Consider the following 9,724-nt stretch of genomic DNA (forward strand, 5'->3'; position numbering starts at 1 on the left):
AATGGACGTGGGGTCCACCTACCTACGTGCCTATGTTTTTACCCAAACGAAACGTGAATGATGCAGAGAGTGGGGGCCACGAGTGAATGAAATTCAGCGGGCATTTTTTTGTTTCTTAGACAAACCCGGCCCACCCGAATTTTATTTGCAGGCTATAAATAGGAATCATATTCTCTCCTAGGGCTTGGTGCAAGATTGAGAGGGGGAATAGGCAGCCGGCTGGGTGCAAAGGACAGCGCTGGCAATGGTGTGCAAGAGTGTAAAGGCGGCTAGAGAAAACTCAGTTGCGGCTGTGCAAAGAAAAGGCAGAGGCCTATTTTTTTTGGGTTTTGTGCATCTTTTTGAGAGAGTCTTTTGTGTGAGGGATTTGAGAGATTGTGTGAGGGTTTAGATTGAGTAATTGTAAACCCTAGTTGTATCTCTCCCTCTAATAGTAGATCTCCCCCACCTTGCCCCGTGGACGTAAGCAGTTTGCCGAACCACGTAAAATTAGTTTGTTTGAGTTTATGGCCATTGTAATAGTTTTTAGGATCCCTCGACAAGTCAGTCCTAGAACTGATGAGAGGAAGAGCCGATATCTCACTTTGTTGAGATATTCGCTTCAGATTCTTGTTTCCTTGGTGAGACGAGAATTCTTATTGGGATCTTTCTCTCTTATTGTGCACCAGAAACTCTGCCGAAATTTCCGCTGCGCACAACACCCTAATTCCAATGTAAGCCTATGGGCCTTTCCCACAAACATAGAAAATTTCTCTGTTGATTTAATAACGACTTGCTAATGCCCACAATTGATATGTGCTATTATTAGTGATAAGATGACCCTTCACGTAGATATTAACCCAAAGTTACTCCTGGTCAGCATATCAAGATCTTCTTAGTGAAAGATCAATAAGACTGTAATAAATACAAAAAAATGGCACACATACAAATAAAATGGCACACGTATAATAGGTGAATGACCAAACTGGAAAGAAAGTACCGCTCAAAATCATCTGGATGTTTATTTCACAGAGAGAAATCTCATCCTCGAGCAAACGCTGCTGCTGATACTACAAAAAGCAAAGGACAAAAGTTCAGAGAAACATTAAAGAAGCAAAAAAGTTTCATCTGTATATAAAACGTGAAACAGATGGAAAAGGAGAATTTTGTGATACAACAATAAGGAAAAGTGCATACCATATTATTCCTTCTTTTTTGAAGAACTTGTAAGCAGGCTGGCATTAGCTTATTTTCCTTAGATGTGATCACTTGAAAAGGTGTAATCTGCTCACTGGAACTAAACATTAATGGCAAAGTTTTCAGATTATCCAATGCAGATCCATCTCGAGAAGCACCATTAGTACAGGCTCTGATTTGAAGTGTGCGGTTTGACATGCATGCCTTCTTATCCAAATCGACTACATCTGCCTGTCAAGTATACAAAATTGCTTTTACCTTATTTCCAAATCAACTAAAAAATAAAAACCAGGAAACTGACTAAATTATGATATCTATGGCATTTAGTTAACTCTTACTAGGTAACTAGAGAATATATAGCCATGCTATGGAAAATGATAGATACTTCCTGGTAGTTATTGTAATTGGAAAACAAGCTGCCAAAATACACACATGCATACCTACAAGTTGGCTATCATATTATACCTAATCATGCTAATTCCAAAATTCAGCATATAACTGTCTTAATAGATTCAGTACACAATCTTAATAGATGTGTTTCTGCGTAGTCATCAAACTAAGTTGATATTCATCACTGTATTGCGCTATGGACGATGAACAGATTTAACTAGAGATATATGAAAAATATGTAGAGAATATCTTGCTACTATGCCAATTCCCAATGTTTAGTCAGATAGTATGCTACAACTTTAAGTTCCATTGTCCAACATTTAAGAAAAATAAGAAAAATAAAGCAAATTTTTTTTGAGACAATCTGCTTAACTTAGTGACTCTCGTATCTAGCCTACCATCCGTCTTAGTTTCCTCAGCATGTAGTTTGCTGCAGATTCCCGCGCTTCAGCGGGTTTGCTTTTTGGATCACCATCATTGCTGCACCCGAAGTCGGCCCCCTCAACTATAACAGTAGCCTCAAACATTCCTGTTAATAAATGCCAGAGCGCCATAATGAGTACGGTATTATGTATATTTTCAAGTTATTAATGCAGTTACTAGAAGTTGAGTGTCAATACATCCCACTGGTTAGTGCAGAGTGATGTTCCAAAAATCCATTTGAGTGCACACTTGAATCAATTACCACCTTCCCAAGGTAATAATAGCAGTGTAGCTGGTATCATAAAAAATCGTGTTCTTTTGCACTAGTTTTTTTGGGCGAATTTCACAAACCCCAATACCTTCGGCGTTTCCCATGAAACCCAGGGATAATTTGGTTTCCCACTAAAGACCAAAAACCTCTCCCACCTAACCAAAGTGACAAAATTGCCCTTCAGGACAGAAACATCAAGTTTCATTCTTTTTAATAAATTTGCCTGGTAGTGCTTTGGGATAAAGTTAGAGGGAGGCAGTGAGGAGAAAGAGAGGGTTTGCAAATTGCCTTATGTGAAAGTTTTTGCCCAAAAATTAGAAAGAATGGGAAACAAATTGGCATAAGGGGAATTTTCATAACTTTGGAGGTTATGAGGGGAGAACAAAGTGTTGGGATTTTCGTGGGAAAATTCCCCAAGTACTGGGAGGTTCTATGAAATTTACCCTTTTTTTCCTTTAGCGTGATAGTAACAACTCAAATATGTACCCAGTATTCATAGTCAAAGCATCTCTCAGGGATCAAAATGGAGGGAGCAAGATCATCCAATTGTCCCATAAGGACGGGTGGTATACATTGCACAATTCCAAAACGGTAAGAAGGTATTACCAGTGATCTGACAATTTGTAAACGATGGAAGCACCATATATGTTGGCAATAGCCAACTGTTCTTCCGGCATATATCATCCAGTTCCTGTTGATCACATAAAAGCACTGCCATAGTCAGAATGTATTTGTAATGACCAAGACAAATTAAAGTAAACAAACTCTAGTAACTATTTTCATTTGACTTCTACAACCTAAGTTGTTAGTTATCCTGCCCTATATATATTGCTTCCAATATTTTTCCTTTTTTCTCTCTATTTAATTGGACTGAATGAACAGACGTAATTGGTTTGATTTGATGAGTGCAATAAGTAATACAAAATTATCATTCTACACAAACATACACATGTATATCTAAAACAAATTCAGAAATAGGATTTTATAGAGCCAGGATAGATCCAAGCAACATTCTTGTAAATCTAGGCAGTCTCATTGAATCTAGAGTCACCTTTATCATGTTTATGGGATTAGATCCCAACCGTCTCTTTTTTCTTTTAAGTGTCATTTATGTAATAATTTCTAGAAAACTGATGATGACTGATGTCAAAGCTTTTATATCACAAGTGATAGGAATTGGTGTCAAAATGATTCACATCGTGCAGAAGCAATTCACCAATCTTACGACGAATATAACAATTTAAAATCAACAAAGTGAAAATCACTAGCAACAGCATTTTCCTTCATTGGTTTCTCAGAAGGAATGAACTACCATTGGTTTTTTCTTGAATTGCTCTTTACAAGTTCTACAAAAGCACAAGAAGAATCATGCATACATGCAAACACACATGTGCACACATGCAGAGTTACACATGTATGAACCCCAATATATTACATAGATATGAGAAGCTCCGACTTAAAAAATTGCAGAGAAATGGGCACAAGGTTGCTTAGTAAACACTAAACACTGTCCCTCACACTAATTTCTCAAATATCTAAAGGGAAAAATGTTTAAAACATGTCGTGCAACTAGTGATGGCAAGAAGTTGTAGTTCAATAAATAAAATAATTGTTAATTGATGCACAAAAGATGACTGGGGAGTTATAAATGGACAATATTCTGTGCACATCTGATGCATGTGCACCAAAATTGTTGTAGCGGAGGGGCTTCACAAACACAGAAGATGTCTATACAATAGTGGACAAAAAGAACAACACATAAGGATTTAACGTGGTTCGGTCAGTATGACTTACGTCCACAGACGAGAACAGCAGAGAACTTCACTAATCACGAAAGAGAAGATTACAAAAGAGGAGATCACTCTTTAACCTCACTAGAGAATCACAAAAAAAAAGATTTCTCTTTCTATCTCACTCTCTTCTCTCTAACTAATTCTTTTCTTTTTCTCTCCGACTGATGATCTTAAACCCTCCTACACCCATCCTTATATAGCTTACAAAAAATAATAAAAAATTGAAAAAGTGGTTGTTGGAACAGTAATTAGGAGTGGATGGCATAGTGATGTTAGGTAAATGGAGAAATTTTCAAAGACACGTGACAAATCTTCATATTGACTTTGAAAATGAAGATACTCTCTTTACTCTTGCTGTCTCGCCAGAAGCCCCTTACAGGGCTTAACCTCCACTTTATTGAACTCCAAGCAATTCGAGACAATGCTCGAACTTGCATGAATGTACGGGCTTCGTCATCATATCTGTTGGATTGTCTGTAGTCTTGATGACTTTAACTTATCTGATAAAATGATACTTGTCATCAATATGTTTAGTTCTTTCATGATACATATGATGTTTCGTCAAATATATAGCACTCTGGCTGTAACAAAATACTGAAGTAACACCTTGCTGAAGCCGAGATCTTCAACCAAACCTCTCAACCAAATAGCTTCTTTCACTGCTTCTCTCATTGTCATATACAATGCCTCTGTGGTAGACAAAGCAACTATCGACTGTAGAGTTGCCTTCCAACTAATGACACTACCTAAAAGAATGAATAGATAACCTGTCAGAGATCGTCTCTAATCCAAATCGCCCGTATAATCTGAATCAGAATAGCCAAGTATTCTGCAATATGAGTTTGTGTGCCCACCAAAATATAAGCTAATATTAGCAGATCCTCTTAAATATCTAAGTATCCATTTCACAGTCTGCCAATGGACTTTTACAGGCTTATCCATATACCGACTCACAACACTGGCTGCATGTAAAATATCTGGACGGATGCAGATCATAGCATACATAATGCTTCCATGCACTAGCATAAGGAACATAAGACATGTACTGCTCCTCCTCAGTCTGAGGTGACAAATCTGCTGAAAGACGAAAATGAGCAGTAAGCGGAGTCTTCATAGGCTTGACATCAAGCATGCCAAATCTCTCTAACACCTTCTTGATATATTTCTCCTGAGATAGGAATAGGCTTCATTCTTGCCTGTTTCTATGAATCTTCATCCCCAAAATCTTCTTTGCAGCTCCCAAGTCCTTCATCTCAAACTCATGTTTGAGTTGAGATTTTAACTCGTTGATTTCTAACATATCTTTAGCTGCAATCAACATGTCATTAACATACAAAAACAAATACACAAAAGAACCATCATTGAGTTTTTTATGATAAACACAACTATCATATTTACTCCTAGAGTAACCATGCTCAAGCATGAAAGTATCAAATCTTAAATACCCTTGTCTCGGAGACTGTTTCAACCCATAAAAAGATTTCTTCAACCTGCACACATGATCTTCTTTATCTTCAACAATGAACCCCTCTGGCTGATGCATAAAGATCTGCTCCTCAAGCTCGCCATGTAAAAAAACTGTCTTCACATCAAGTAGCTCAAGCTCCAAATAAAAATGAGCAATCATGGCAAGCAACACGCGAATTGAGGCGTGTTTTACAACTGGAGAGAATACTTCATTGAAGTCCATACCTTCAGTCTGACGGTAGCCTTTAGCTACCAAGCGTGCCTTGTACTGTATCCGAAGTTCCTTCTTTCTTCTTGAAGACCCATTTACAACCAACGATCTTCTGTCCCCTTGGTGGCTTCACTAACTCCCATATCTGGTTCTTGTGAAGAGACTTCATCTCTTCAGTCATCAGTGCAGTCCAATTTGCAGCCTCATTGTCACTAATAGCCTTCTTATAGGTAGAAAGCTTTAGAATCCCAATCGATTTTGCTACACTCAAAGCGTAAGTAAGCATGTCTGCGTAGCGTTGAGGAGGTCGGATCTGCCTTTTTATTCTCCCAGTGACTATTGTACCGTTGCTCTTTTGGTGTATCAGCATCTGAAGTTGAACCTTCCGTAGTATCAACTGGTTCTCAACATAAGCGTCCTCAAGCACTTTCTTTGAAGCTGAGCTTTCTAGCTCCACCTGCTTACAAGACTCCTTTTCAAGACCTATAGTAGTGTCAGTAACAAATTCCTTTCTCGGGTGAAGTATGGATTTTTTATCAAAAGTAACATCCATACTAATAATAAACTTAGGTGATTTGGGATCAAAATATCATAATCTATATCTCTTCACCTCAGTAGCATATCCTAGAAAGATAGCTTTCTTTGTTCTGGGTTCAAGCTTATTATCATTAACATGAAAATAAGTAGAGCATCCAAATACTCTTAAATGAGAGTAATTAGCAGGAGCACCAAACCAAACCTCTTCTGAAATCTTAAAATCAACTGTTGTAGAAGGAGATCTGTTTATCAAATAGCAAGCTATATTGACTGCCTCGGCCTAAAATTCTTTTGACAAACCAGCATTAGAGAGCATGCACTGAGCTCTCTCTAAAAATGTTCTGTTCATCCTTTCTGTAACTATTTTGTTGTGGTCTATGCCGAACTGTACGATGGTGTATAATACATTCATTCTTGCAGAACTGGTCAAACTCTGTAGAACAAAACTTCATCCTATTGTCGGTTTTGAGACCCTTCACTTTCTTTCCTGTTTGCTTCTCAATCATAACCTTCTATTGCTTGAAGGTTGCAAACACATCACTCTTATATTTCAAAGGATACATCCAAACTTTTCTAGAATAATCATCAATTAATGTTAGCAGAAAACAAGCTTCACCTTTCGATGGAACCTGAGAGGGACCCCAAATATCTGAATGGATATAATCTAAAGTACCATTGGTTCTGTGAACACCGGTACTAAAAGATACTCTATGATATTTCCCAAAAACACTATGCTCACAAAAGTCTAATTTGCTGGTTTTCTGACCACAAAGCAGACCTTGTTTGCTCAATACATCCAGTCCTCTCTCACTCATATGTCCTAACCGCATATGTCACAAATATGTAGTGTCAGAATCTGAATCCTCAGAGGATGACACTGCTGTAGCACCTGTCACTGTACTGCCTTCAAGGATATAGAGGATATTTACCTTCTTTCTTTTCATTACAACAAGAGAGCCTTTAAACTCTCAAAACTCCACCTTTAGCTGAAAACTTAAAACCATTTGAGTCAAGGGTGCCTAAAATAATGAGATTCTTTTTTAACTCTGGAATATGACAGACATTGCTCAATGTTCTAACAATACCATCATAGGTTCTAATCTTAATTGCTCTGATACCAACAATCTTGCAAGGCATGTTATTTCCCAACAAGACATTCCCATCATCGATAGACTGATATGTGATACACCAATCCCTATGCGGACACATATGATAGGAACAACCTGAATCAAGAACCCACTCATCTTGTGAATGAGTATTAACACTAACTGAAAGAACTTCATGTGAACTAGAAGGCTCTTCAGTTACAGTGACAACTGAAGGTTTCACCTCCCCAGACTTCGACTGTGAATAATCCTTTGCTTTGAGCGCTAGACAATTAGGTTTTATATGCCCATATTTGTGACAATAATAACATTCAACATTTTTTCTTGGCCTGGACTTGGATCTAAACATATTACTAGACTTGTCTCTACCACCAACAGCTTTTTCAGGACGATCACGATCGAACAAGCCTTCAGCTTGATCATCTCCTCCTACGACAGACACTTTCTGTCTTAACTTTTTTGAATGTAAGATTGATTTGACATCTTCCAAAGAAAGTGTATCTTTACCGTATAACATGCTATTGACAAAATTTTCATAAGGAGGTAATGAACATAACAAATGAGTGTTTGATCTTCTTCGTCAATTTTAACATCAATATTCTTTAAATGCATAAGAATAGTGTTAAGTTCATCTAAGTGATCTTTAATTCACATAACTTCTTTCATGCGAAGGGTGAATAGGCGTTGCTTCAAGTATAGCTTGTTCGTTAGAGATTTCGTCATGTACAAGCTCTCTAACTTGAGTCACAAGCCGGCGACGATATCTTCATTTGCAACCTCCCGCAGGACCTCATCGACCAAACAGAGTTGTATGGCACTATGCACCTTCATCTTCAGCTCTTGTTTCTCATCATCGGGCATAGATTCCGGTAACTTATCCTTTTCGGACAATACCTTGAACAATCCTTGTTGTACTAGGAGAGCCCTCATTTTTACTCTCCATAAACTGAAGTTGTTTCTCTTATCGAATTTCTCTATTTTGTATTTTGTAGAAGACATCTTGAAGCACACTAGAACACTAACTGTAATTATAAACAATAACCATACTTTTGAACAGTATCAGTACTTTTGAATAGTACCGCACTCGTGAATAGTACTCAATACATTTAAAGAGTAAATAATAATCTAACTTTTTTTCTGATGTGGAAGATCCACTTTTAGTGACAGTCACAGAGCATACGATAAGTAGATACACGTACTCTAAGCAGGCTCTGATACCAGTTTGTTACAGCGGAGGGGCTTCATAGACACAGAAGATGTCTATACAATAGTGGACAAAGAGAACAACGCACAAGGATTTAACGTGGTTCGGTCAGTATGACCTACATCCACGGACGAAAATAGCAGAGAACTTCACTAATCACAAAAGAGAAAATTACAAAAGAGGAGATCACTCTCTAACCTTACTAGAGAATCACACAAAGAAAGATTTCTCTCTCTCTCACTCTCTTCTCTCTAACTAATTCTTTTCTTTTTTTCTCCGACTGATGATCTTAAACCCTCACACATCCCTCCTTATATAGCTTACAAAAAATAATAAAAAATTGAAAAAGTGGTTGTTAGAACAGTAATTGGGAGTGGATAGCATAGTGATGTTAGGTAAATGGAGAAATTTTCAAAGACACGTGACAAAAATCACATATTTAAACTAAGAATACAATATATAATGTGTATAAATATGAATTATTATTCTATAGAAGAAAACTTTGAATCATTCTTGCAAACATATTAGCCAAAATGTTTATCAACTTACTTTAGCTTGGCTCATATATAACTTGCCTGGCATGGATCTCTTGAAGTAAGAACTGCCTCGGATAATTTTCTCCTTTTAATAGTTCCAGAAGGGCACTCTTCTTTACAAGACAACTTTTCATCCATTTGAAATCCTTCGGAGCAGAAACAGTTAAGTGCTTCAATTATTAAATCTGCTTTTCTTGTCGAGTTCTCTTCACCTTCTACAGAAAGTAACCATATCAAGATTTTGTTTAGTGAAAGTTCAACATTTGAAGTTTAGTTAACAGAGCATACAAGTGACATGATAACTTAATCTAACTAGTACGCCAATAAACCAACATATATTTTACCTACTCATGCCAACAACCATTATGACATGACACTTGGGAGATTTTGGGTTGAAATCTCCACATTGACAACAGACGAGTTTTTTTACCCTCTCTTTTTCAAGTTAAGAATGCAGGGATGCACTGTTGCAACATTGTTGCAATATAATTTGATCTCCGAGGGCATAATATAAATTTTTTTACTGTTACTCATTGTGTTCCTTTTAGTGCAGTAGGAGATTTGATTGTTAAGGTTTGGAAGGCAATAATATTTCACTTCTTCAATGATA

The 9,724-nt window shown here is 37.2% G+C and overlaps 1 protein-coding gene across 5 annotated transcripts in view; it reads right to left on the bottom strand.

The window, feature by feature from the left end:
* LOC109831085 overlaps positions 1-9,724 on the bottom strand; it is a 55,322-nt gene that overhangs the window by 13,301 nt on the left and 32,297 nt on the right. For 4 of the 5 annotated variants that reach the window (XR_002244426.1, XM_020398424.1, XM_020398423.1 and 1 more), the window contains exons 8-12: positions 9,154-9,329; positions 2,867-2,951; positions 1,965-2,095; positions 1,177-1,407; positions 980-1,049 (exon numbers count right to left, since the gene is read on the bottom strand). Coding sequence is in view for 4 of the 5 variants with exons in the window: in XM_020398424.1 (XP_020254013.1) it covers positions 980-1,049; positions 1,177-1,407; positions 1,965-2,095; positions 2,867-2,951; positions 9,154-9,329 (693 nt within the window). In the remaining variant the exon portion in view is untranslated. Of the gene's footprint in view, positions 1-706; positions 852-979; positions 1,050-1,176; positions 1,408-1,964; positions 2,096-2,866; positions 2,952-9,153; positions 9,330-9,724 lie in introns of those variants that run through there. The other variant, XM_020398426.1, reaches the window with a different exon arrangement.

The sequence above is a fragment of the Asparagus officinalis genome, chromosome 2 (assembly GCF_001876935.1).
Source record: "Asparagus officinalis chromosome 2, Aspof.V1, whole genome shotgun sequence".
Lineage (NCBI taxonomy): Eukaryota > Viridiplantae > Streptophyta > Magnoliopsida > Asparagales > Asparagaceae > Asparagus > Asparagus officinalis.